The sequence below is a fragment of the Gallinula chloropus genome (assembly GCF_964237585.1).
Source record: "Gallinula chloropus genome assembly, chromosome: 13".
Taxonomy (NCBI): domain Eukaryota; kingdom Metazoa; phylum Chordata; class Aves; order Gruiformes; family Rallidae; genus Gallinula; species Gallinula chloropus.
In genome coordinates this window covers 13,447,413-13,474,868 of record NC_140098.1, presented here as the reverse complement: position 1 = coordinate 13,474,868, position 27,456 = coordinate 13,447,413, and the positions used below count along the sequence as shown (strand labels likewise).

Sequence of the window (27,456 nt, the reverse complement as noted above, 5' to 3'; positions counted from 1 at the left end):
GAGGAGGAAGGTGGGAGGAAGGAACCTCCCGGCCTTGGGTATGTTTTGAGGGGAGGGTGTGTGGGCCAGGAGGGGATGAGAAGGTCCCAGGGAGCAGAAACACTCCGATGTGACTCACCCTTCAAGCACGGCTTGCATCCAACCATCACACCCTCCCAAAATGCCCCTGTGATGACACAGACAAGAGCCTCTCTGCTCCTGTTGAGTTTATTTGGACACAGCCACCCTCTAGGCCACGCGCCGCCTCGCGCTGACAGCTGCTGCAGCAGCCACAGCAAGCACACCAAGCACACAGAGCAGGATGAGGCCTCCTGGGAGCCAGGGGCTGGGTCCTGCTGAGGAGGAGAAAGGTTGGTTACAGATGTGGGTCTTCCAAGCCAGCACTGAGCCCTGGCACAGCATCTCCTGGCTGGGGGCAGGCTTAGGGGAGGTTATCTCCTGTGAAGGGTAAGAGCTCCCAGAGCTGGAGGTGCTTTGGGGTGCTAACAGGACTGGGTCACCCCAGCTGGCCTCACCTGGGGCCTCCACCCACACCCACTGCCCCAGGGCTCTGTTTAGCACAGCATACATGCCAGGTCTGAGCCGTGCCACAGGTGGGATTGTCCCCAGCCCTGGTCCTGGACCTCTCTGGATCCCCAGGCTTACAAGGAGCCTGCCTGGCTGGGTTGATGGGGAGGTCCAGTGTGAAAACCTCCCTCGCCTGGGGTGCTGCTTTCTGCTCCCTTCCCACCCAGCTCCCCATCTCAGCCAGAGCCAGGCCTGGTACGGAGCTGCTTACACAGAGCTAACCTCTCTGTGCTGGTTTGGCTGCTGGAGTGCACCCTGCATGGCCACGACACTTGACTCTGTACTTCTTCTGTGCCAGGCAGGGATTTTAGCAGACCTTTTTAATAACCTGCTATTCCCCAGAAAGTTGGGAGGGTCTGTGAGCTACTCCTGCCCTGCTCAGAGGGACGTACGTACCCCTTAGGTCCTGCTGGTCAGCTCTGGAACGGTGGGTCTCTGCTCCCAAGGAAGGAGCTGCCATCAGATGGATGGGTCCATAGGAGACAATCTTGTTGTAGTCATCTGCCAGCGCCCGCTTGCTCCTCCAGTGCCTGGGGCATTGCTGTCAACAAAGGCAAGGGAAGGATGGGTGGTGGCACCACAGGCTGGGGGAGAACCCTGCTCTGGGGGGATGAGAGCTGTCCTGGTGTCTGCTCCAGCAGAGGCACAGCTGTGGCTGCAGCCCTGCAGCAGTCACAACCCCAGAGCATGAGAGGAGCTGGTTCCTAGCACAGTCCTTGGACCTCGGCCCCAGCACCTCGGCTTAGCATGGACCTCTCCTTCTGCCAATACCCAACAGGGAGAGGGAAGAGGGAAAGGAGGTCTCTGACGGGTTCAAGCTCTGATACTTTGAGTTCAGGGCGCTAGGGTGAGCTCCTGCTGCTGGGAGGTGTTTACTGTGCACCCAAAACCAGAGCAGAGCCCCTTCTCCAAACAACAGCTCAAGGGAAGGGAGGGTCCCCTGCCCAGCCAGGGCACGGTGCGGGTGGCTGGGGGAGCTTACCGTGGCACAGGGCTCCGGGCTGTGGGGGAGACAGAGCCGAACGCGGCAGTGCAGGAACACCTCGGGGTGATGCACGAACCGAAACATCTGGAAGCTGAACTTGGCTGTAGCACTCTCTCCAACAGCGTTCAGGTATGCCACTGTCTTGTCGTGGGGACACCTGGAACATGAGGGCTGAGTCAGCAGGTGGCAAATGACAAGGAGAGTCCCAGCCTGGGACACCAGTGTGTGTAGGGGCTGAGTGCAGCCCCCAGGCTTGGCTGAACAGGACTGGTTCTGTCTCAGTGCCAGTGATGCCTTTCCATGGCACCCTGTGTTGTGCCCAGCTCAGGGAGGAGCTGCCATCAGCCCAGGAGCTGGTTTGTGCTTTGTGCTGTGGGGCCACAGCTGCTCAGCAGGGGTGGAGTGAGCCTGGCCGTGGCTCCCACTTCTCAGATACCCATTACTGCCTTTAGCTTGGCTACAGCCTACTCTGACTCTTCCACAAATACCTCTGTGCACATCCCAGCAGGGTCTCCCCCCTCCCCTTTGCCTCCCCAGCTGTCCAGGAGCAATGCTAGAGGAAAGGCAGCACCGCTGGCAGCAGAGCAGGGTCAGGAGAGGGGGATCAGTTCAGTGTAGTCACAGGGCTCATCCATGGGGCTGTCCCATCCATTCAGCAATGGTGTCCACCACAAGGTTCCACATATGACGGTGCCACTGCTCATCACTCCCTCACAGCAGCCCATCCTCAGCACCCAGCAAAGAGACATGCTTGTGCTCAGGGTGCAAGGAGGCCAGAATCACCAGGGACTCTTCACTCACCCCTTCTCAATGAGCTTGTGCCGTATGTCCTGGTAGGGATCAGCAGTTGGTGTGGCCCAGCAGTCCTGGATGCTCAGCAGGAAGTACTTGAGTTGGTGCTGTCCTTCTATCTTCAGCAGGACATAGAGCGTGTCCGTGATGGGGATGGCTGCGGTCGGTGGGTGATAGGGCTGGAGGTAGGAGGGTGTCTTGTAGAGTCTCATGCTGACGTTGAAGTGTCCTTCTCTGACTGTGAACTGCACCAGCCTGGGGGAGAGGAGGAGAGCTTGCAAGCCCTGAGCTGGCTCCTGGCTGGTACCTCCGTGCCCTGTGTGGACAGAGCCCAGGAGCTCCAGGGTTTCTGCTGACCAGCAGGCCACTGAGGGCCATGAGAAAGGCAACCCAGGGGGTGCTAACCTGCACCTCCCCAGGGGCCTCTGAGAGCTTCCTGGGGCCTTTGCAGATCCCCTCACTGAAGGCATCTGTTTTTCTACAAGCTCACAGAAACCACATCAGCAGCAAGGTGAAGAGGAACCACTCACTTGTCCACAGCAGTGAGCGCAAAGGGCAGGTTCACCACCTGCTCGTAGGTGTAGATGCAGGAGAAATGCACCTCCAGCTGAAAGCTCCGGGAGATCACAGCCCCAGCTGCCCCCTGCTCCGACTCAATGGCATTGGAATACGACACATGGGAGCTGTTTTTCTGGAATGATACAGAAACCAAGTCTCCAGACCATGTCTAAGTCCAGACACAGAGCTCCAAGCCCCAGTTCAGACAGTACAACTCAGCTCAGTTGCTCCAGGCCTCCTGGACACTGGCTCGAGTGCCAAGCCCAGGGGATACTGTCAACCATTCCCAGTGTAGGCAGGAATCAGGACAGTGACCAAGCTGAGGGCCCTTCTGTGCAATGCAGGGCTGGAGCACCCCTTCCTCTGAGCCCTCCCTGACCTAGGAATTGCATGAGGGACCAAGGGGCTGTAGCTGGGGCTGCAGAGCTCAGAAGATGCTGCCAGAAACCCAAGGGCTGTTATCAGCTAGTAAAGAGCACAGTGAGACTTCCATGCTCTGCTGAATAAGACAAGATGTGCTGCCAGCAAGGGTATGGTGGAAGCAGAAGAGCTTTCTGACAGCCCCCAGGGCAGCCTTCCAAGGGGAAGGAGAACTTTACAGCACACAGATATATAAGGAAAAACCTCCAGGGCTTCTCCTTGCAGTCCCCACTTGCCACCTCTGTTCCTCCCATGGCTTCACAGCTACGCAGGGAGGCTCTGCTGGATACTCACCTGAATTACTGATCCACAGGCAGTGTGGTTTGCACCCGTGAGAATGGCTGCAAAAAACAGCTCCCCCTCTTCTTCCATTTCTAAGACCTTGCATGCCTGGTTCTTCAAGTGGACAAGCTCCTGGGGAATTTTCAAGAGTTCGAACACCTCCTTCCTCACCATCATCTTCATGTGCTCTTCCTCGCAGGCCAACTTCAGTACCACATCTGGGGGAAAAAGCCATCTGCAATAGCAATAAGGAAGAAGCCTGAAGGAGCCCTAGGTGAGCTATGGGATGGCACAGTCACACTGAGCTCAACAGACCCTCATCCCAGCCTTGTTGGAGGCAAAAGGCAAACTCTTGTGAGTGCCCAGAAGTTAATGTAGGTCTGTTACCTAAAACCTGTCCACGGTCACCACAAGTCTGAACAGACACAGTCCTTAAGCCAGAGACATCAAAGGCAGATGCTGTGGGTCTGTTCCCTGTCCCCAAGGGCTGTCTGTGAATCACTACAGTCTGCCAAGGGTGCCAGGAGCCTTCACTGCAGCAGTGCTGGAGTGTTTGTGGTTGTGTTGGGACTGCAAGATGTGCCCTGCACAGCTGCATCACGGCACAGCTTGACAGCCTAAGATTAACTTCTCACAGGAATCCAGGCTTTTGGGGAGGAAGGAAGTGGGCTGCGACCTGGTCTTGTACCAGCGCGTAGTCAGGATGTGGTGGTGGTGCAGGGTGAAAGCATCTGAACCCAGGAGCTGCTCCTAGAGCCCGCAGTGGAAACATCAGCATGCTGTGCCCATCACCCTTCCCTCTGGTGCCTGTGGACAGACTGGGGAGGGCTCACCAGCACTGCCAGCCCTACCTTGGCAGAATGCCCCTGTGAAGCCCGGTTTGCAGGTGCAGAATGGTCCGTCCTCCATCACCTGGCAGTGCCCCTGGTGCTGGCATGGGTTTGGCAGGCAGGTGTCCAGGCTCCTCTGGAGACGGATGGCAATCCCTTGCCTCAGGCCAGGTGGACTGGCCAGCTCACCTGCAGCAAAGGAAAGGTGAGGAGCCTGAGATGCAGCAAGAGTATCATCTCCCCTGTGAGAGACATGTGAGTAAACCTGCCCCGCAGCACCAAGTTCCCAGAGGCTGAAATCCTCGCTTAGAGCCAGTGCAGGCACATCTAAGGAAGAACCTGCCACCTCAGCTTGCCTGGGAGGATGTGACTGAGAGCCTGGGAGACCTCCTCAGCACAGCTGTAATCTGGATTGGAGCTATGGACCTTGCCAACAGCCAGCAAGGAGAGTGGTGACACATCCCGGCACCTGTGCCCATCTCCATGGGTTATATACCAGTTATACACCAGATGTGGCTGGGGTGGAGAGCCTGAGATTTCCATCTGTTTTCCCAGCTCCTGCCCCCAGCCCATCCCAAGCCCTCCTCTGTTGTCCTCCCTTTGCAGCCTTTAGCAGTGCCCTGAATGAGGAACCCGGACACAGATCAGGTGAGGGGTTGACCTCTCCTTTCCATACTTTGATCTGTGACCCAGCAGAGACAATGTACAGGAAGACTCACTCTTGTTGCCTTTGCAGCCAGCCAGGCAGAAGGCAGAGACCAGCATCAGACATCTCACGGTCCTCTCCTGTGAAAACAAGCGGGCTCTGGGTAACGCAGGTGTTTAGTGTGCTTGCTGGAGATGTTTGCAGCCATTCAGAAAGAGCCAGCCCTCAAGCATGGCTGTGATCATTTCTGTACTGAATTTTTTCAAAAAGACTCTAGGTTCAATGGCACAAAGTAATTTCCTATCCCAAAGGGACAGATCAACAATGCCCGCCCCCCCTCAACTCAGCCTCGGTCAAATACTGTCCTGAATTGAGGTAGCTGTTCCAGAAAGAGAGGGTGGGAGAAACCAGACCTTGGACCAGCAGGGATATGCCAACACTGATAAAGCCACATTTCATTAAGAAAAGACTGCACTGCTGAGGTGTCAGTCCAGGATCCCTAAAGGGGAAAGGAGTTTCCCTCTTCCCACTGCAGCTCTTTTGAAGAGTTGGGATTTGCAAACACTCCTTGCCTTTCCAGTAACCCATCTCCATAACAAGGAGACAACAGGATAAAAAACCCACCCCAAAGCCTTGAACACAACTCAAATTAATGACATGAAACCACAGATGAAGCCCGTCTCCCCCGCTAGTACAGATAATGCATTTCTTTAGAGAAATTAATGGCACAGTGCTGGATGAGCCCTGGACACCGGAGTCTCCTTATCAGAGACATGGATATGAGTCAGCCAGGCTGCTGCTGTGTGATGCTTTGCCTCCCCTCTGCTCTGCACCAAGAGCGGGGCAAAGCTGCTTCCAGAACCCGCTCTGCTCTGGCAGCGTATCGCATGCCCCCTCTGCCTGACCCCCAGCAGCTGCCATGACCTGACCTCTGGACAAGGAGGGTTTATTCCCGCTCTGTGCCATGCCCATTGCAGCAGTCCTGAGATGCCAACATCCCCAAGCTCTCACCTTGTTCTGATCCCACTTACCATCGTCAGGACACTCTCCGCTCCTCCACCCACCGCTGTCCCAAGTCGCTCTGGTGTGCCGCGCGTGAGCCTTATATTACCACCCGTCCGTCTGTACGTCCCTCGTCTGTACGTCCCTCTGGCAGCTTATCCTGCTCCCCCACGCAAACACGCTGCCTGTGCGATTGCACAAGAGCTCGTTCAGCGGTAGCGCCCGCGGGGGAAAGGACTTGGCAAAAGTCCAGCCTCCAGCACCCATCCAATTAGCCAATGACCAGGGAACGCCGAGTCAATTCCAGGTCCTGATGGGATCCCAAACAGGGGAAATACCTGCAAAATCCCCCCAAATCTGGGGGTTTGTGCATCCAACTGATTTTGTGGTACCTGCTTTTGACGCAGTAATAACAACAGATACAACAGCAGCACAAGTGAAGGCCAGATAACCGAGTGTACCCAATGCACATGATTTCACAACCACAACGTACATTTGCTGCTTTTCCAATGACTTCTGACATCTAAGATCAGGCAGAAAGTACTGGTGAGGGATGGACGGGTGAGGGCTTGGTCCTACCACAGTTTTGGAAACAGTAACCAGCTGCAAATGGCAGTAATCACGCAAAGAAACACTTCTTGAATGAGTCCAGAGAAGGGCAACCAGGCTGGGGAAGGGGCTGGAGGGCAAATCCTCTGAGGAGTGGCTGAGGGAGCTGGGGGTGTTCAGCCTGGAGAAGAAGAAGCTGAAGGGAGACCTTATCACCACCTACACTGACCTGACAGGAGGGTGCAGAGAGGTGGGCAATGGTTTCTTCAGCCAGGGGACAGGAGATGGAACAAGGGGAAATGGCCTCAAGCTGTGCCAGGGCAGAGTCAGAGCAGATGTGAGGGAAAAGTTCTTTCCTGAAAGAGTTGTGGGGCTGTGGAACAGGCTGCCCAGGGAGGGGCTGAGTCACCATCCCTGGATGTGTTTAAAACAAGTGTAGATGAGGTTCTCAGGGACGTGGTTTAGCTTAGGATGGGAATGGTTGGACTTGATGGTCTTAAAGGTCTTTTCCAACCTTGTGATTGTGTGATTCTGATATGTATATTCACTACAGTTTGTATCCCTAGAGCTTCAGCTGCTACAGTCACTGTAACATAGCAGCAACTGCAAACAACCATTCAGGTTTTTTTTTTTCCTAAGCGCAATGAAAACCAGAAAACAAAAGTGTCTAGTGCCTGACTCAGCTTGCAAACCAATGAACTACTAATTAAAAAACTGGAAAAAAAAAAAAGGCCAGCTGCCAGCTTGTGGGTGAGAATCTCTGCTTTCCATTGCACAAAGCAATTAACCAGGACAGAAGCTTGCACGGGCTGGCTTGGAGATGCCCAGGCGGTGCAGCCTGGGGGCTTAGAAAGCAACAAAGGGAAAGGGTGAGGGATGGAGGGGAGGGGGGCTTGTGTCTCTGTGTGCTTTTTAAGAGAGTGAAACTGGTGAGTTGGAGAGCAGCCTTTGGGCTCTGCGGGATTGGTGCCAAACCCATCAGGGTTCAGGGCAGGGTTTGGCTGCTGCTCCCTTGTTTAGCCCCCAACAATCTGGACAGGGTGGCTGCTGCCAGAACCGCACCATCTCCCCGGGGGCACCGGGGGCAGAGCCTGCACACATCTCTCCTTTTTGGGGTTCTTCCTGGGTGCTTCAGGCCAGGGTGCCCTTCCCTCCCTTTCAGGCGGGGAGGTGCCCAGGCCAGCGCCGGCGGGGCGGGGCTGGAAGCAGCCCAGAGGTGTGGGACGGGCACCTGTGGAGCCTCCGGGGGCTCCCCGGGGCCTGGGGTGGCCTGTGGCCTGCCCGAGGCGGGACGAGCCCGGGGTAGGCCGGAGGAAGCCCCGGCGAAGGCCCACGCCGCCGTTGTGGCCGTTACATGGAGCGCGGCCCAGGCAGCCGCGGTGAGGAGGTGGCGGTGAGGAGGTGGAGGCGGAGGCGGGCCGGAGGGAGGACGAGCAGCAGCGGCAGCCCTGCTGCCCTTGAGAGCGGCGGGGCCGAAGGGGCGGCGGGGCTGGGAGGCTGCCAGGGCGGTGCGGAGGCCGGGAGCCGCTCGGGGCCCAGGGACACCCCCCATCCCGCCGCCCCTCCCAGCCCGCTGCAAGGTCTCTGCCTCCTGCGTGCCGCCTGCGCATCACAGGTCGGCCTGACCTCAGGGAGCAGGGAAGGAGCGGCCCCCAGCCTCCCCGAGACGCAAACAGATAGCACAGGCAGCCCCCAGTCCTTGGCGGCTGCGGCACAACGTCCCCGCCCTTCAAGGCCCCGAGCAACCGGCCAGGCCCGGCCTAGCGCATCCCGCAGGGTCTGGCAGGGGCCGGGGCGGGTGCCTGGTGGGTTTCCGGAGCTGCTTTCCAGCCGGCAGCATCCCAGCCAGGGCAGAGGACATGACAGTCACAAGGGCACGGGAAAGGGGCTCACCGTTACCTGAGCATCAGTATGGGGACGTGCTGAGCCTACCCAGCCGGGCTCTGCCATCTCCCTGTGCCTGGGCTGTGCAGGAACACGCAGCCACTAATTCCCCAAGCCCAGCCCAACTCCAACCCAGTGCTCGTCCGGTACTGTCAGAGAAATGGGAGCCCTGCTGCATCAGCTGTGCCAATCACCTCGCCCAGAGCATGAGTTTTTGTGTTGCTGTGTATCTAGGTCCCACCCCTGAATCCACCCTGGTTGTGTCCATTTCTGTAGTGCTCAGGAGGAGGCAGAATGGAGGTCCTGGAGGAGAAGGAGGAAGAGGAGCAGACAGAAGAAGAGCTGAAGGCTTTGGAGATAAGTGGTGACCTCCAGGACTTGTCCTTGGAGACGAAGGTATCCGTGGAGCAAGCCTGTGCCCCAAGTGATGTATGGTAAGTCATGTCTGTCTGACAGTTACTGGGATGGGCAGAGATGGTCCCTTTGGAGTCTACATGGAGAAAGCGCATGTGTGGATGGCATGTGTGGTGCTCTTGTGCAGGGAGGAGGGCGAGTGAGTTTCATGTGCCTGGTGTGTTTGTGCCAGATTGGGCACGAATCAGCACAGCAGGGGAGCTCACTTCATCCTGCATTCATTCGTTCATTGCAGTATCATGACACTGTATAAAGCTCCCCCAAGCCTCTGGGTATTTGTCAGCTTGTTACCACTCCAGAGAAGCTTGGTTGTGTCAAAACCATGTCCTTGGGTATGAACCCCTGGTTTTCCCTGTGAAATGGGGAGTTCCTACCATGTTCTGATAGCAGGTCATTTTCCTGAAGTGCTCCCAGCTTATTACCTGTTTCTTGCTTCCTCCCCCAGCCTTGGAAGTGATTTTGACTGGAGCCCCATTGACACATCCCAGTTACCGTCCTCGTACAAGACAAACTCTCTGAAGGAGAAAAGGCTGCTGCACATAGCTGACCATTTCCTCCAGCAGTACACTCACCTCTGCCCTGACCGCAAGCCGCTTCTCCTGCACCCAGTCAACGAGTGTGGCGTGGAGGTACAGGGTGGTGTGGGGCTGGGCCACAGCACAGGGGGCACTCAGCTTGCCTACTGCCGAGGGCTGGGGAAGGACAAAGGGAAGGGGAACCCACTTGCTGTGTCCACAGCACCTGGAGCAGGCACACAGCACCCTGGAAACGCACCCCCCAGCTGTCCAAATACACAAATGTGTTGTACCATGCATGTGGTAGTGGTGCCATGTAGGCTGCAGGCAGCCTGCAGCCCTGCAGTGGGATGCTTAGGAAACGTCAAAGACCACAGAAACATAAAGGAAAATGAAAAAAAAGTAAAGCAGGTAAGGCTCTGGCTCAGTCACAGATACCGAGTCTGGATGCAGAAGTTAGGTCTTATTCTGAACTTTGCAGAAGTTACAGGGAGGAAGTAAATGTGGGATTTTGTGGTGTGGTCATGTCTAGGACTGGGCCCAAGCCGCACAACTCTTGTCTAGTTCTAGATCCGGTGCTTCCCCAGGCATCTAGAACTGCCACTTTAGAGCAGCTTTCCCCAATATTCATTATATTGTTGACATACAGAGCAAAAAGTGCTGGAGGACTTAAAAGCTGCAAAGGGCAGTAGCTGTTTGTCTGTCTTGAGTGCTGAGAGAACTGACTTGCATCTGTAATGTGTCTGCGCTGAGCTTCAAGTTGTAGGGACAGAGATGCAGCCTCTCAACCCCACGCAATTTCCACCTTGGAGCAGGTGAGGAGGGTTGTTGACGCTGTTCATATGCTCTGGGGAACTCCCTAATGTAAACTGGAACATAGGGTGGTCTGAGGATGGCTTCTTCTTGGCTAACCAACGTCTTCCTGTTGCCCTACAGAAGTTCGTGAGCACAACACTGAGGCCGACCCTGCTGCCTTACCCAGAGCTGTACCACTGGGATGGCTGTGCCAGCTTTGTCTCTGATTACCTCACCATGGAGCCCCTCAAGTCCCCTGTAAACCCGGTAAGAAAGGGGCTCAGTCCCATCAGAAACAGCCCTGGGACAGAGGTGAGGCGAGAGCCTCTCAGCGGGACACGCTGGAAACCCCAGTGGCTGTGATGACAAAGGTCTCTGACCCCTCTATCATCTCCTCATGACTCAGACACACACTCACCCCCACACACCCCAATTTTCCCAGGCCCCATGTGCCGTTTGGACCCACAATCCCAGTACTTGCCCAGTGTTGTACCTCTCCCACAACTAAGCCCCACTTCTACAAGCCTGAGCCTGTGCCTGCTCTCAGCCCCCCTGGATGACCAGGTGGTCTGCTGTGGACTGCACAGGCTGACAGGCTTCCCCTCCAAAGACCAAGACGCCTTGGGACAACGGGGCATGTAAAGCCCAGGGGATGATGGTTGAACCCAGTGGCCTGTTCTTAGGGATTTCAGACATTTTTGTCCCTATTTTGGGTGGCTGAAGGGAGAGTTCTAGATGGGCAAGAAGGGATTATGCCAGAATTGGGGCAGGATCTTGGCTGGTGTGAATCAGCTTAGGCAAAGGGAGCATACTGCTGCTAGCAAGGACAGCTGATGCGCTGCAGTGCCCCAATGTACACCAGCACCGTGATGGCCAAGGGTGTCCCAGGACCTCAAGAGGAACTTGGGCACTTTGCAGCCACAGAGAATGTGTCTCCATTCAGCAGACAGAGACTATCTTGATCACCTGAGTTGACGCATGAGGTCTGGGGGTAGAATGTAGAACCTCTCTAAATGCACTCTGTGTGTATTGATCCCTTTGCTTGCTCAGCGGTGAGGGCCAGAGGGAATATGTTCATTTAGCTTATTGGCCTTTTGCTCTGAAATGCTGCAGACAGAGCAGCTAGAGAAGGAGACAAACCCTGCTCCACTTCTGCCTGGCGTTAGATTTTCAGAGCTTGTCCTGCCCATCTCTCACTGTGGTTAAATCTGTCATCAGATTTGGGGTCAGGATCTCCTCTGATCATGTTGGAGGAGACATTTGGGGTCTGGGGCTTACACAGGCATCGTGTATAACATTCCCTACGGGTGCAGAGCTCAGGTGTGTGGACAATGCCCTCTCTTTCTCCTGCTGTCTGCCTGGTGCATGTTTGAGCTTCGCATTGTGACCAGGCACCTCTCTCTTTCAAGCCGACTTCACTCTATTCCCCAACCACCATCCTGAAAGCCCAGCGAGGGAACTGCTTTGACTTCAGTGTGCTGCTGTGCTCCATGCTGCTGGGGGCTGGGTACGATGCCTACTGTGTGCACGGGTATGCCACCCGCCAGATGTGCACCCTGGACGAGACTCTGGAGCTGTGCCCACTGCTCAGGAAGCCGCAGGAGGTAAGAGCTGCAGGGAGTGGGCAGGGGGCAGGCCAGCACATATGCTCAGCCTGTTCATTTCCAGTGAGTTCCAGAGCTGAGCTAGAGGGAACAGCTTCAGGTTCACACTGGGGTTCAGACTGTCCCAAGCAGGAGCCTCGACACAGGGATTTTTTGAGTGATTTTCCACAGTTCCTTAGGAGAACTCTTTGGCTTCACTGAATTGCTGCCCACCATGTCCAGTTCTGCAAGGTGCCAAGAGTTGGATACTGGGAGGTACCTGTAAGCCATGCATGTTTTCTCCCTTCTCTTGGTCTCTGCTGGGTTTCACAGCAGTACTCTGCTTTTGCAGAAGCAGATACCAAAAGAGGGGTTGAAGAAGAGGTCCAGAGAATACAGAGTTAAGCCCACGCTAGATCTGCAGAGCAAGTTTGAGCTTCAGCAGGAGGCCAAGAAGAAGGCAGAAACTGAAGCTGCTCAAAAGAACAAGGAAAGAGAAGAGGAGGAGGTCCTGGTGAGTCAGCAGGATCCCCTTCACTGTAAACTCCAGGAGTAAGAGCTGAGACACAGGTAATGGCTGACCAAAGAAAGGAGCTCATTGCCTCTGTCAGGAAGTATGGTGCAGCCCTGATCATGGCCATGAGCACTGGGCCTCTGGGAACACAGTGTGTACTAGCCCAAAATACCTACTGGGTATGTCCTATCTCACTCTTCTGAAGAGCATTGAGGGCCTAGAGATCTCTAGGAGTGGGCAGAGGAGAGAATATGCTCACCATTGGGTTGGAGTAAATTAGGAATTAATGGTAATAACTCCTGCTCTGTCCTTTGCGCTGCAGGAAGAGGGAAAGCCTGAGCGTGACCCGTTGCGTGGCTTAAGGGTGCATGCATGGGTTTTGGTTCTATCTGGAAAGAGGGAGGTTCCTGAGACCTTCTTCATCAACCCCTTCACGGGACGCAGCCACAGCACCATGGATGAGCACTTCCTTGGGATCGAGAGCGTCTGGAACCACAGGAACTACTGGGTGAACATGCAGGAGTGCAGGAACGGTTGCAAGGTAACAAGCCCTTAAGTACCCTGTGCCTGGGTGGGACAGTTGAGGCCTGAGGAAGTCCAAGATCAGTGGTGATCCCAGTTTCCATGTAACCATTCCCTGTGTTGGGTCTGGTCATGTTGCTCTGTACATAGACTCTGGAACAACCAACCCCAGGACATCCCAGACCCTGAGCTGGCAGATAGAGATCACATCTCTTAAACCCCTGTGATGCCACTTCTAAGGCTGGCTGGACATGCATCCTGTCAAATGACAGCTTTTTAGGCAGAGAATGTTTTGAGCCTGTCAGGCATGACTCAAGGCAGGAAAGGTCTTTGTTAGGCTCTCCTCTCAGCTCAGCAATCCCCAGCTCACATAAAGCCTGGGAGACTAGGCTCTGCCTTAGAGCAGCTTTAGGCCCCTGTGGATGACCCCATGGCCATGCATGCCCCGGGAAAGGAGGAAGGGGCATTTCTAGCAGCTTCCTCTCCATGGCACGAGCACCCTGAGAAAAGGGATCTGCAGCTTTCGAGGCACAGGGTCTCTGGGGTCCCACCAGCCAGCCAAGAGTCTGAGGAGCCCACTTCACAGACATCCAGGGTCTGTCTAGTATCCTTCAGCTCTCTGACACCCCACCAGGTCCAGCGCAGCACAGATATGCAGGAGCAGTGTTCAGCTCAGTGTCACGCCCTTGAGACTGCCCTGCAGTTAAATGGGCTCCTCCTGTATTGCTTAGGATCTCATCTTTGACTTGGGTGACGTGATCCGCTGGGAAATGATGCTTTCAGAGAGCAACAAGCCTCTCCAGCTGCCCTCAGATGATGAGGAGGAAAAGGAGTTCTCTGACAGGGTCACGGATGAGACGGTGAGTGACCCAGAGGAGGGGTTTTGTGCAGCGGGGATGTTACATCGAACTGGTGTGTTGGAGCCCTGCTGCCCTCTCCAGGCCAGAGCGCTATTGCTCTGGCTAGGTTTTGATTGGCACTTTAGATTCCTTCTCAGTCTTGAATGTATGCTTTTTGGAGCAGGACCACAAGTGGTACTTCTGGTGTCCTGAGTGGCTGAGGATCTCTGTAGGCTTCCAGTGTGGCCTTAAAAAATAAAATCCAGATTGCATTCGACTAGATGCTCTTTCTCTGCTAGTCAGCAGCCTGCTCACCTGGCTGCTGGGTGGAGCTGCCAACCAACCAAATGTAGAAATAACGGATGGACCAAAAAATGTTGTATACTGGAAGGAAGGAGTGGTGTGTCATGCTGGTGGGAGAGCACAGCATACAGTAAGCATTGCACCAGTGCAGCAGGACAGAGGAATGCCTGTACAATATGTTCCCTCCTGTTATCTACACTTCTCAGCCTGTGCCCATAACCAGGGGACAAAGTGTCTTCCATGACCTATGTAAAATAAGCTGGTTGTTAGTTTGGATGGTGGTTGTCACATTCATCCCCTTGTCCAGCATGAGTGTTTGCCAGGAGATGATCATTTCATTAAGCTGAAGCTAGTGGGAGCATGGGGATGCAGGAAAGCTCTTCTGCCAGCTGACCAGCAGTGTGCTGCTTGCCTTGTCCCTCAGGCTGTGTGTGACCAACATGGCTCTCACAGCCATGCCCCTGCATTCCCCAGGAGCAGCACAGCCTCAGCACAAGCTGCCCTCTGATTGCTGCACCACGTTCTCTAGAATCAAAATGCCTCCCACTAGAGTAAGAGAAGCTGCCAAAAATGCCAATCTCTGCTGCTTTCTGCTTCTCCTTTCAGGAGGAAAAGGAGGAGAGACACATGAGTTTTGACATGCCGTCATCGTGGGTAGCTCGGATTCAGATATCACCCAAAGGTATGCATTCTGCCTTTGCCTTTTGCTTGCCCCCAGCTAACCTTGCAGCTGGTTTGGGAGATCTCTGTGTCTCACTTGAGTTCTCCCTTTGAGGATGGACAAGGTAGGGCAGTGAAGGCAGCGATTGTTGGTTTGAATGCTGCCTCCAGTGCCCTGGCTGGTCCTGGGTGGGAGCCCCTCCTGCAGACACATGGGCACGCAGTGTTTTCTTGCTTGCTGAGGGATTTTGCCTGGGATGGACTTTCTGCTACCACTGCACACCAGCAGATGCCCCTGCATTGCCAAATACCTGTTCTGGGGGGGAAAAGGCTCATTGTAACATTCAGGCACAGGAGGCTGGGACTGGACACCTTCACTAGTGGCTGAACGCAGCGATGAACGCCTGTTTTCCTCTAGTCCATGGTCTGCTCCCTCCTGAATTCTTTTTTCCTGGGGGTGAGTATAGGGGAGTGGGTTTTTCTGACCTCTCTCTTGCCCACTGCAGAGTTTGAGACCCGCTGTCCCCAGGGGAGGAAGGTGGTCCTGTACAAGAAGGCAAAACTGGAGAAATGGGCACCGTACCTGAATGGAAACGGGCTGGTGAAACGCCTCACTGTCTACGCGGGCTTAGACCGTAAGAAGGGTGAAGGAGCGCTCCTGGTGCACTGAGCGAGCGCAGCCTGGGGGGTGCTGATGGGAAGGGGGAGCAGTCCTCTTCCTGCCAGGCTCTCTGGTGCTTTCTCATCCTCCCCTCACATTTTCAGGCGACTTACCTCCCACATCTTCACACACTTCAGCACACTCGTGGTTTCTCGAGCCCTAGAATTTCCCAGCACTGCTGGGGGTTCCTGTGAGAGTTTGAATCCATTTTGCCAACCCAACAGTGAGGCTGTTCAGTGTTGTGGGTCAAGTGACACTTTCAGCCTTCAGGGTAACAAAAGGCTGCTTTGAACTGATCCAGTAATGCCACTGCTCCCACCGTTGTGACAGGAGCAGGGAAGCTACAGACTGGGGGTATTTCTGTATTCCAAAGCATTATTCTTCAACAGCTGGTCCCACTGGACATGGAGTGTCCTGTCCTCAGTCCCCCTGGATGGTGTCATACCCTATCTCATTTCCCTTGACTCCTAACTCTTACTGAGTATTTGGGGTGGAATTTCTCCCACCTAATGGTAGCTATCCACTGTCCCACCTTCTCCCCCTGAGCTGATTACTTCAGTTCTGGTTGATAGAGTAATAAATATTCTTAAGTTATAATCCATCTACTCAAACACAGATCAGGATTCACTTAGCAAATGTCCCTGTGTGCAGGGCTGGTGTCAGTGGCTGCACGGTGTGGCTGTGGCTGTGTGAGAAACACAGCGTGCTTGCACGGACACTGAGGGCTCATCAGATCTTGCCACCTCCAGCAGAGTAGCGTGAGGTTGTGAAACAGTTTGTCTCCCACCAGGTACTGAAGTGGTGGAGGTGAGGGAGTGGTTTGAAAACCGAGAAGACAAGTTAGCTGTGAGAGAAGTGAATAAACAAACTCAGCTGACCACAGAGTACTTCAGCCCAGGACATCGCCTTGGTCTTAAAGGTATTCCAGCTCACCCAGGCAGCCCCTGCAGCTGATGGGACTTCATGTGAATCCCTTCTAGCAGTGGAAGAAGCCCAAGGTTGGGGGGGGCTGCAGACCTCTGGGGTGAATCGCTTAGATAAATAATAGGCTCTCCAGTGAGGAGTAGAGAATTGGGTTGTTGGCTGCTAGTCCTGGATACTGTTTCCCCCCACCGCAGCGTAACAGAAGAGAAACAAATACCTGTCCCCACGTGTGTAGGGTGACAGAAGTTACTTTTCCTAGTAGAGGTTTTGGGATTGTATTTGGTCTGTCAGTGTTGTGCAGCTGGGGGAGAGGAAGTCCTGTTGCTGAACCAGCATTTCATGCCTGTTCCTGGTGCAGGAAAAGCAGGGTCCAAGCTCTGCTACCTGCTGCCTTACTGTGTAAAGAAGGCAGAGGCCATGCAAACTGCCCTACAGTCCTTAGCCTGTGGCATGTTGGCATGCAGCTCTGAGGAGGGAATGTCCCCTGCATGTGGTTTATTGGCTGCTGCAGAAAATGAGCCTTCCTGCGGGCACGCTTCTGCTCTGTGCACGATACAGCAAGGCAGGTGCAGAGTCCTACACCCGGGGAAGAACAACCCCTGGTCCCAGTACAGGGTGGGGACAGAGCTGGTGGAGAGCAGCACAGGGGAAAGGCACCTGGGGGTCCTCAGGGGCAGCAGGATGACCATGACCAGCAATGTGCCCTCGTGGCTAAGGCGGCCAACGGCATTCTGGGGTGTATTAGAAGGAGGGTGGTTAGGAGGTCAAGAGAGGTCCTTCTCCTCCTCTGCTCTGCCCTGGTGAGACCACACCTGGAATGTTGTGTCCAGTTCTGGGCCCCTCAGCTCAAGAAGGAGATAGAACTCCTTGGAACAGCCCAGCACAGGGCTACAGAGATGATGGAGTGGAACTCCTTCCTCATGAGGACAGGCTGAGGAAGCTGGGCCTCTTTAGCCTGGAGAAGAGGAGACTGAGGGGTGACCTCATCAATGTCTATAAATATATAAAGGCTGAAGGTCAGGAGGACAGAGCCAGGCTTCTCTCAGGCATGGCAGTGACAGGACAAGGGGCAGCAGGTGCAGCTGGAGCACAGGGGATTCCATGGGAACATAAGGGAAAACTGTTTCCCTGTGAGGTTGCTGGAGCCCTGGGCCAGGCTGCCCAGAGAGGCTGGGGAGTCTCCTTCTCTGGAGACATTCCAACCCACCTGGACATGTTCCTGTGTGACCTAATCTAGGGGATCCTGCTCTGGCAGGGGGGTGGACTAGATGATCTTTTGAGGTCATTCCCAACCCCCAACATCGTGTGATTCTGGTTACTAACTCTAAAAACATACAGAGTTTCTCTCCTGCCCTCAGCTCACACTTACACGTCACTGGAACCAGAGACTGGACATACAGTGGAGTTTTACCATGAGACACGAGTCGATGGCCTCCAGAAGCTGGTTGAAGATGCTGAGGAGATGACAGAGTACTTCGTGGGGCGGGATGACTTCCTGCACACCCGGCACACGCAGCTTGGCAAGAGAGGAAAGGAAATACGCTTGGCTGGCACCAACACTGCGGCCAGCACCCGGCCTATAGTGGTATGGCCAGAGCAGGAACAGACAGATACCTGTCCCTGGGATATTTATACTATGCAAAACATGCTGCCTAGGGGTTTAGGTTTGTGTTCAGCAGGCCCAGTCAAGGCAAAACTCCAGGTGGGGTGTCCAGGCCTTGTTCAGGGCTGTGCCACACAACTGCTTGTCTGACAGAAGGCTGCAGTAGAAAGAAACTGGGAATCTCAGACTTGGGAAATGTGTGTCAGAGGAAAGAAAAAAAGCTGAACTGTGATTTGGGAATTAAATTTTCACAAGACTCAAAGCTAATCCAATGATTTTGTGATCTGACCCCAAACTGATAGCATTTGATGTTCCTGATGGAGTGTCCCACCACTCTGGTTTGTTACAGGCAGGTAATTTCCCTCTTCCTCTAGTCAGGTCTGATGTGGAGAACAGAGGAGGGAGGAAATCCCACATCTGGCAGTACAGCTCCAACGCTTCACCTGCCCAGACAATGCCAAGCAGCAGCTTGCCTTGGGGCCAGCACCCATGTGCTCCTCCTTCCTTCCCTGTGGTGGGAAATATGGAAGACTCTGTTGTGCTCCCAAATACCTTGCTTCCTGCAGCTCCCTCTGGCAGGGATGCACCCCAAGCTAACTCTGAATGTGGAGAGCATACTCAGCTCCATGAATAGGAGACTTCTGGATTGCCTTAAGCACTTTTGTGGTTTTCTGTCAGGCACAGGAAAGAACAGTAGGACCATGGGCCAGGAGATGCCATCATTATCCAGGCAAAATGTTCAGCTTTTACCCAAATAGCTCCAAATCTTTTCCATGTTGTCTGACTTGCTTCCTTCTTTCTTTTCACCCCTCATTAGCAAATCAGGGAGTGTTTCCACAGAAACCTGGCAAAGCCTGCTGATGAAGATGTAGCAGAGCGGATCTTTCGGGTGGCAGAGGAGATGATCTCCCTGACATACCACTTCAAGGATAACTATATTACTGCCTCAACGAAGGATTTCTTCAAAGCAGCAGGGAGCAATACAATGGTCATGACCCCAGAAATGTGTATCACATACCAGGTATGGAGAAAAATGACTTCTGCATTGAAGTTTTTCTAGATCACAAGACACAAAGGGAAGGTGAAATGTCAGAGGAAGAACTACAAGCATGACCTATTCCTTGTCCCTCACTCCACCTGCATCCCTCCCTCAGAGGCAGCCTCCAACTGACAACAGGAGTGCTCCTGGCAATGCAGGGCCATGCTGGGAGCGACGGGGTAGCACATGGGGCGCAGCGTAGTGTGGCTGCTGGCTGGCTTTAGCCAGGCCTGAGGGCATCTGCCCCTGATCACGCATCCCCAGGGAAGACACAGCCACTGGGAACTTGCAGGGTGCTGGTTCAGCAGCTGTTGGGCTCAGTCCTGTGGGGCTGTGGTGGGGAAGCTGGTATTTCCTCTGCTGTTCTCTCTTGAAGGAGAGAACACAGCCAGGGAGCAGAAGCAGAAGCCAGAATCCAGAGTTCTAGCACCAGTTATGCTATGGACTTCCCAGGTCACATCGCTGCTTAAATCTCCCACATTTTACCCTGCAGACACAGGGTGGTGCTTAATGCGTTGCTGACAGATAGATAACCTTAAATAAGGATACTCTGTGTCCAGTTCTGGGCTCCTCACCATCAGAAGGACATTGAGGTCCTTGAACAAGTCCAGAGAAGGGCAACCAGGCTGGGGAAGGGGCTGGAGGGCAAATCCTCTGAGGAGCAGCTGAGGGAGCTGGGTGTGTTCAGCCTGGAGAAGAGGAAGCTGAGGGGAGACCTTATCCCTACCTACAACTACCTGCCAGGAGGGTGCAGAGAGGTGGGCAATGGTCTCTTCAGCCAGGGGACAGGAGATGGGACAAGGGAAATGGCCTCAAGCTGTGCCAGGGCAGGGTCAGAGCAGATGTGAGGGAAAAGTTCTTTCCTGAAAGAGTTGTGGGGCTGTGGAACAGGCTGCCCAGGGAGGGGGCTAAGTCACTTTCCCTGGATGTGTTTAAAACAAGGGTAGATGAGGTACTTAGGGATATGGTTTAGCTTAGGATAGGAATGGTTGGACTTGATGATCTTAAAGGTCTTTTCCAACCTTGTGATTCTGTGAATCTGTGTGCTACTCCAAAAACAAGTGGAGTGCTGTCATTAAGCCCGATTCTCTCCTGTAGGGAGGCTGTGTGTATCACTGCTGACATCACTGATGGGAGGAGCAGGAGCTGCCAGTAGATTCTGCAGCAGTTCCACACAACTACACTGAGGAAAGTGAAAGAGCAAGCACAGGATGTTTTAATGTTAGGCAGGTTTATTTAAAGGTGCTGTTCCCCACTGGGGACAGTACACAGAAGGCAGTTGCTGGAGTGTCATCCTTTCATCTCTAACTCTGCAAAACTGCTGCTGACCATCTAACAGCAGCGTCAGCCAAGTGCAAGTCTGGCTCACACTGCCCCTGGCTTCAAAATCCAACTAAGGTCTAATGAATTGTTGCCCAGGGGTAGAGGTTTTGATGATGGGAATGGTGTCACTGCATTGACTGCAGCAGAACCAGGCCAGGTCCTGTCAGCAGAGCACCTGCTCCCATGCTTGGTGGGGGGAGTGTCACTGTCTGTCACTGGCTTGTCTGCTTCCAGGCTGGGTCCCCCAAGACAGAGAAGAACCTGCTCCACCTGTACAAATTGCTGAAGGAGCTGACACAGAAGGAGAAGCAGGTGAAGGAACAAGTCCGGCAGGCTGAAGCAGAGGTAACAGGGAGATTCCCCGTTGCTGTCAGAGGGGGTCAGGCATGGAAATGGTTTCAGCTGACTGTTTGCCAAAGCATCATCAGCAGAAACTGTGATGAAAATACAGCTGAGATCACAAAGCTGGACTCCCTGCTGAATTAGCAAGCCTGTGATCCAGCCATTGGCCAGCAAAGATGTGGCATTAGTATATTTATGGAGAATCATGCACTTTCCAGCTCCTGCTCTTACTCTTCATTCTCTGGAATGAAGGCAGAGGGTTTCACCCCACAACCTGGAAATGTACCTGCCTACTGCCTGGGAATGATCCCCAGGAGAAGGGCTGTTGGGTGCAGTGTGGTACCTCCTTGCTAGGCACTGCCAGAAGCCTTGCCCAGAATGCTGAAGCTGCTTTTCATTGGAGCAGCTGTAGGGAAATACTTTATAAAGTGTGTTGCAGGTACTGCTAATCAGGCTGTGACCGGTGTACCACATCCATCTTCTCAGAAGTTTGTAGTTGGCTCACAATGACTATAATCATTCTCGCAGGTGGAGACAAAGCTATTCAGATTGTTCTATTGTTTAATGTTTTTGTGAGGAAGAAGAGCCCCCAAAGGAGCTGGAAAGGCAATGCTCAGTTATATTAGTACAGAATACTAGGAATAATTAAGATTGCATAAGTCCTTTTTTTTTTTTGAAACAGAAATGTGAAGTTGACCACATTTGGCAAGGTATTCATGTGACCTCATGAATACCTTGCCAAATTTCTCAGTCTTGCTGTATTACCAGACAAAATACATTGCTTCTGCAGTACAACCCAGTAAGACAAATAAGCCAAAGCTGTCAGTGCCATTTCAAAACCAACAGCAAGAATATGACTCTGGAAGAGCTTTCTTTACAGATAATATCAGTAATTGTGTTCAAGAACTTCATACAAAGCAGCAGTGAAAAAATAAGACCATTATTGGCTTGGCTATCAGCAGGATACAAATGCATTTGTATAGATTTTGTACATTTAACTTTACACTGCAGTTCTATGCAGCACCTGCAGTGCTGGCAGGTCAGGTGTGTGGAAGTCCTGCCATTCTGTGGGAAAGCTGAGGGCTCTTTCTTCTGATTTTTGGGAAGGTGTTAAATATTTTGAAGATCCGCAAGAATGAAGAAGCCACTGTGAAACTGTCAGTTTCACTGTATGACGTGGAAAGGAGGAGACAGCAGCGTGAAGCCAGGGTAGGGAGACTTCATTAATCCTGGGGTTTGTTCCATGCACACAGTGAGGTTTTCCTGATGGAGGAATTCTCTCCAAAAAGCCTTATTAAAACACAAAGGGCCAAGTACTTAGCAGGTCTGAGTTGGCACAGCCTCAGTTGACTTCCTGTAAACACCTAACACCATCACACTATGATTTTCTTACTTTCTGGGGAAAAAACAATTACAATCCCATCACAGAAAAAAATTTGAGACATTGCAAGTAATTATTCTTCAGATCACCAAGATCTTGAATGTCTCATAGACTGAGCTTTCCTGAATGGGAAGGTTATACGGGGTGATAATCAGTTTTGTGCCAAACACAAAGAGGGGCAAAGACCCTGCAAGCTGGCACCAGGCAGGATAATCCATTCCTAATGTAAATGCATTTGGCAGAGCCCCTCTTGCCCCTCAGTGGGTAACACATTGGTGTGAGAGATGGCTCTACAGTCATGGAAACAGGCAGAAATATTAAAAAGGATGACAGAAAAGAAACTGCAGAAGTCACCTTGGGGAAGAGCTGGGATGCAAACACATGCAAAACAGTAGCTGGGATCAAACATCTTTCCCTCCCCGAGGAGTTTTGTCCTTTGCTTTCGCTTTGCCTTATCACAGGGTGTTGGGGGAAACAGGTAAATGGGACCATGTCTCTGTCATTTCCCCTCCAGGAGAAGGAGCTGCCAGGGAAAAAGGAACGGGATCTGGATTACCTGGAACCTGTTCTAATTCGAACTGGCTACAGAGGGGAAATGACCAAGGAGCAGGCCCTGCGAGTCAGGGATGAGTGCCTGAGCGATTTTAAGCAGCGTCTCATTAATAAAGCCAAGATCATCCAGGCTCGCTTTGAAAAGGTAATTCACAGCTTTGTGGCAGGACACTCGTGTTACTCCAGCCTCCTCTGTAACACACCTCTCACTGGGCAGCAGACAAGAGACAAAGCTCCTTTGATTACCTTTGACAGCCATAGAAACACATGTGGATTTGGGGTTTGCCTTTTTTTCCTCTTAGCGTGTGAGCTCAAAGAACAAAATGGCTTCAGGGTGAACCGTAGTCCCTGTCAGCCAGAGCTGAATGGCTTCTCCAGCACTGCTTGACCTCAGTGAGGCAGCACATTCAGGTTTTCACAGAGAATCATAGAATCATAGAATGATTCTCATCTCATAGAATCATAGAATGATTCTCATCTCATACTTAGAGCCTCCCATGAAAATGAGCCAGCTCTGATTTGGGGTTTCTTTCACCTCTCTGAACTCTTGGGTTACGCTTGCATGTGCCTTTGCTCCTCCTGCTCCTCTCTCTTTGCCCCCAACAGGAAGTGGAGGAGCTGCAGAAGAAGAACCAGTGGTTTGGGGAACACCGGCAGGAGCTCAGCGCAGAGGAGGAGGCAGCCTTCCTTGCCCGCTGCTCTGAAAGCATGTTCCGCATCCGCACTACGGAGTGGAGGCTCAACAGGTACTGGGAATGCCAGCGCCCGGGGGGGGTTGCAAGTCCCTCCCCAGAATGCAGCACTGAAGCAGTTCCATGAAATGCTCTGCTCCCCGTTTGGCTGCAGTTCTCCTCTGTTTCCCCTTGTTCCAGGGAAAAGCAGGTGGCACCACAGAAGTACTTCACTCTTCAAGAGAAGCTGCGCAACCATCCTCGCCTTGCTGAGCACCTCAGTCGTGACGGAGTCATCCCCTCATGCCACACGCTGGAAACCAGCACTGAAGGCTGTGAGAAGCAGCCTGGGAAACAAATGTAAGACAGATTTTCTTATGCTTCTGCAGTAAACATTCCATTATTGTCAGATGTTAAAAAACTCATAGCATTCCACTGTCTTTGTTCCTCTTTTGTTTTAAGGCCCATCTGCAATTCCAGCCAGAGGCTGTAGGAAGGCAAATTACCTTCTCACACAATTCCATCCTGGTTGAGACTGAAGTCTGAAGGAGAGCTTAGCTCTGAAGTCTGCTTCAGAAGTGGCACACTATTGTAGGGCTTTTCTTCCCCAAACCTGCTTACATCAGGAGCGGGATTATTTGGAAATACTGGTTCTTTTCCAACATAAGAATAATTTAAAACCAAATCCTTAATTTAGCTGTGTAAGTAGCACAAGCAAGTGAGGAGTTCGCAACAAATATAAAACTTCTTTCACCTCATTTAGAGAGCTCTATTAATCACAGAACCCAGCAAAGGCTGATACTCAAACTGACAAAGTTCAACATCTTTAGATTTCAACTCAAATGTCTCCGCTCACCATTCACACCACTGGCAGACAGGGTCAAAAGTCAGGAGAAATCCAGGAAGCCTCCCAAGCCCAGGAAATTATAGATATCAAGTATTATCATTAATAATCATTCCCCAAGGTCCACAGTGGGAAGTTGGTATGAGCACACCAGGTAATGGTGTTTGTTTCTATGAAGTCCCTGAACCTATTAGGAAACATCTTCTGATGTCGCCTCTGGTATGATGGGTGTGTGGGCACCTGTGGTGGTTCTGCCTCAGCTCTCAACAGTTACATATTTCAAGGAACAGCCTCTAATGATCACCTTCAATGAAGGCTGATCACAGCTGGAGGAAGGCAGAAGCGTATTTTGCTGTGATAACATTTGAAATCACACCTGAAATACAGCACAAACTGAAGCAGATGAAATGTCTTGTTTTACAGTAGCTATTTTAAGAGTAATAGGGCTTTTATAGAGAAACACCCCCACCCACCCCCTGCCTATATTATTGCAACAGTCATTTTCTACTGCATTGTTTCTTCTACGTTTTAGGAGGACTGTGGTGGTTTGGCCCTGGCTAGAGGCCGAATGCCCACCAAGCCCCTTGCTCACTCCCCATTTCAGCTGAAAAGGGGAGAAAATATATATAGGGCGGCTTAGGACTGTAGATAAGGACAGAGGGATCACTTTCCAGTTAGTGCAATGGGCAAAACAGACTCAGCACAGAATAAAGCAAAGTGATTTATTACTACTCAACTAATCCACCCAGTGAACCGGAGCCAAGATAAGAATGAGAAGTGGCCAGATCTTAAAGCACCTTACCCCACTCCTCCCCTTCTTAGCAAATTTACACCCCATCCTGATTTTACTCCCTTCTTCCCCCGCCCAACATGGCGTGGGGAGGTGCAGGGAATGGGGAGTGGGGTTCCAGCAGCTCCTCACAAACTGCTTTCCTCCTCCAGATCTTAACACTTCTACTGCCCACTCACCCCTCCTTTCTTCACACACTTGACTTTAATCATAAATTCGCTCCCTTCATCCCCCCCATCACAGCACAGGGAGGGGCAGGGAATAGGAGTTTGCAGTCCACCCAAGTTGTTTTTCTTCTTAGCTGGGGGGAGTGGGAGCATTCCACACACACACACCCCTCCCCTGCAGCACAGTGGGGTCCCACCCAAGGGAGACAGTCCTCTCCACGAACTTCTGCAGTGTGAGTCCTCTCTGTGGGGGAGTCATCTCCTCACCACAGGCCTCTCAGCAGGACTCCCTTCCCCAGGTGCTGATGTTCAGGCCCAGACTCCCCCAGCCTGGTTCCCCACAGAGTCACAAGTCCCCCTGCAAACCTGCTGAGGTGTGGATCAATCTCTTCACAGGCTGTAGATGGTCTCTGCTCCCCATCCTCATCCTTGGGCTGTGAGGGGACACCCGCTCCACTATGGTCTTCTCCACGGGCTGCAGGGGAATCTCTCTGTCTGGCAGCTGGAGTGCCTCATTCTTCCCACCCTCCCCTCCTTCAGGCCTGGCCTTGGTGTCTGTGCAGCTTATTACATCTCACTCCCCGCTCTGATGGCAAAGTGCCTCTGGCTGCAGGTTTTTTCTCCTGTATGTGATTCCCAGAGGCGCTGTGACCATCACCGACTGGCTCAGCCCTGGTCAGCAGCCACTTTGGCCTTGGATTGGCCGATGTTTACAGTCTAGAGCTGACAGAGAGCTGTAACTGCTGCTTGCAAAAGCCATCTCAGCAGCACACCTACACAAAACTGCAACAGAGGTGAACACAACATTAAAAACAAAAGCCACCGTTGAGCTGGTGTGCCTTGTCTGAATACCCTAGGACATGGAAATACACCGAATTGCCCTTACAGAAAGCCATCCACTGAGGTGTTGCTTGAAGGATGCACTCCATTTCATCCTCAGAAATGGAGAGCAGAGAATACAGCATCTCCCATGGGACACAGCAAGAGTGTTTGGAAACCCCCAGGTCTGCCCGGCCCTCCCAGCTCTCAGCTTTGGAGTTCTGAGCTGTTTTGAGACAGCACATTGTGTTGTTCCAAGAGCAGCAACCCATCTCACACCCAACACACCGACAGCTCCACAACCCCCTCCATCAATGCTTGCCTAATGCTGTGACCTAGCCACTCACTCAGAGTTAGAAAGGATTTCAGATAAGGCCACCCTACCAAGAAGTAGCTCTGGGAATTGCAGGAAGTAGCCAAAACAATTCCCAAAGCACAAGGACTGTGAACTGCTGAAGGGGATGTCACAGATGGGATAGATAAGAGGGATGCACTTCACTCTCAAGAGAGAGGCAACAGTATCTTTATTGATATAAAACAAAGGGTGTTTGATAATGAACGTGACAGTGATGGTAAGGTAATCTTGGTTAGTTAGTGCATAGGGAACAGGGACGGATGAATCTGTCAGGGAGACCCTCCTGTTGAGTCATGAGGTTCAGAAAGGACCCTCTTGCTTTCCAAACTCCTTCTCAGACAGGAGCCAAGGTGCAGCTGGATCCAGTCTTGGTCCCAGATTTGGTCAACTGTTTATGCCTAAAGGATTATATATATACACAATCAACCCTTTATACTTCACGACCATCACCAATGGCATCAATGATTCCAGATTCATGGGAAAAAGCCAGGCAGCAGCGGGGGAAGCGTACTGTGACAGGGCACCTCAGGAAACCAGGAGAAAAGGAACCCTGAGGTCTCCAAAGAGAAAGAGAACCAGAGCAAGGCACACCGTGGCTCCCAACTCGTCACTGTTAGCTTAAAACCAATTAATTAAAGAATCCTTTAACAGGCACTAGGGACACAGAAGCTGCCAACACCCCATCCCCAGCTAATACATATTATGAAGGGCTAATCCGAACGATTGCCTCTCTTGAGGGAGTGACTGGCTTCAGGCGCAGGGCCGGAGCCTCCGCCACGGCCGGGCGGGGGGCAGCGCCCCGCACGGCTCCGGGAGAAAACACCCCGAGGCCCCGCCGGGCCCGGCCTGCCGAGGGCAGCAAGAGCCAGCGGAGCCCCGGGGAGCTGGAATCGCCTCGTGGGGACAGGGCAGTCACAGCCCGGGAGCACAACCGCCGGGGAAAGAGCTCCAAGCCACGAGGCCGCCGCAGCCACACCCCGGAGCGGGGCGGGAGCAGGCCCAGCGCACCGCCCATCTCACCGGCCGCGCTCCAAAGGCTCCTTCAAGAAGCTGCGTGGCGAGTGGCTGGTTGCTCTGCGGTCGTTGGGGGCAACCGCCCCTCCCTCAGCTCCTATTGGGCGAGCGGCCCGCGGAAGCCCAGCGACTGCTGCGCAGCGGCAGCGGCGATTGGCTGAGGCGCGGCGCGGCCGAGGTTTGTTCTAAGGGGCCGGGTGGCAGGCGGTGCCGCCGGGCGGGGGGCGGCAGGTGCCGGTACGGGCGGGGGGCTTGGCGGGTCCCCGCCACCTCCGGCGCTCTAAGCGTCTCCCCGGGTGTCGCCCCGTGAG

General features: G+C 53.2%; 2 protein-coding genes across 2 annotated transcripts; one reads left to right on the top strand and one right to left on the bottom strand.

Annotated features, from left to right (window-relative positions):
• Positions 1-228: 228 nt before the first annotated feature.
• Positions 229-4,913, bottom strand: LOC311196489 (uromodulin-like; the record flags this gene model as incomplete). The annotated part of the gene is made up of 8 exons (XM_084270061.1): positions 229-332; positions 964-1,108; positions 1,550-1,709; positions 2,354-2,599; positions 2,875-3,035; positions 3,617-3,822; positions 4,456-4,623; positions 4,904-4,913. The coding sequence occupies 8 exons, from the start codon at positions 4,911-4,913 to the stop codon at positions 229-231; spliced, it is 1,200 nt and encodes a 399-aa protein (XP_084126187.1).
• A 145-nt stretch (positions 4,914-5,058) lies between these two features.
• Positions 5,059-27,455, top strand: DRC7 (dynein regulatory complex subunit 7; the record flags this gene model as incomplete). The annotated part of the gene is made up of 22 exons (XM_084270060.1): positions 5,059-5,082; positions 5,171-5,243; positions 6,237-6,297; positions 7,794-8,010; positions 8,792-8,949; positions 9,375-9,558; positions 10,381-10,506; positions 11,649-11,843; positions 12,181-12,336; positions 12,659-12,877; positions 13,590-13,718; positions 14,607-14,682; positions 15,167-15,295; positions 16,112-16,240; positions 17,604-17,830; positions 18,666-18,869; positions 20,445-20,555; positions 21,660-21,761; positions 22,448-22,630; positions 23,092-23,231; positions 23,358-23,491; positions 26,869-27,455. The coding sequence occupies 22 exons, from the start codon at positions 5,059-5,061 to the stop codon at positions 27,453-27,455; spliced, it is 3,564 nt and encodes a 1,187-aa protein (XP_084126186.1).
• Between the last annotated feature and the right edge of the window lies 1 nt (position 27,456).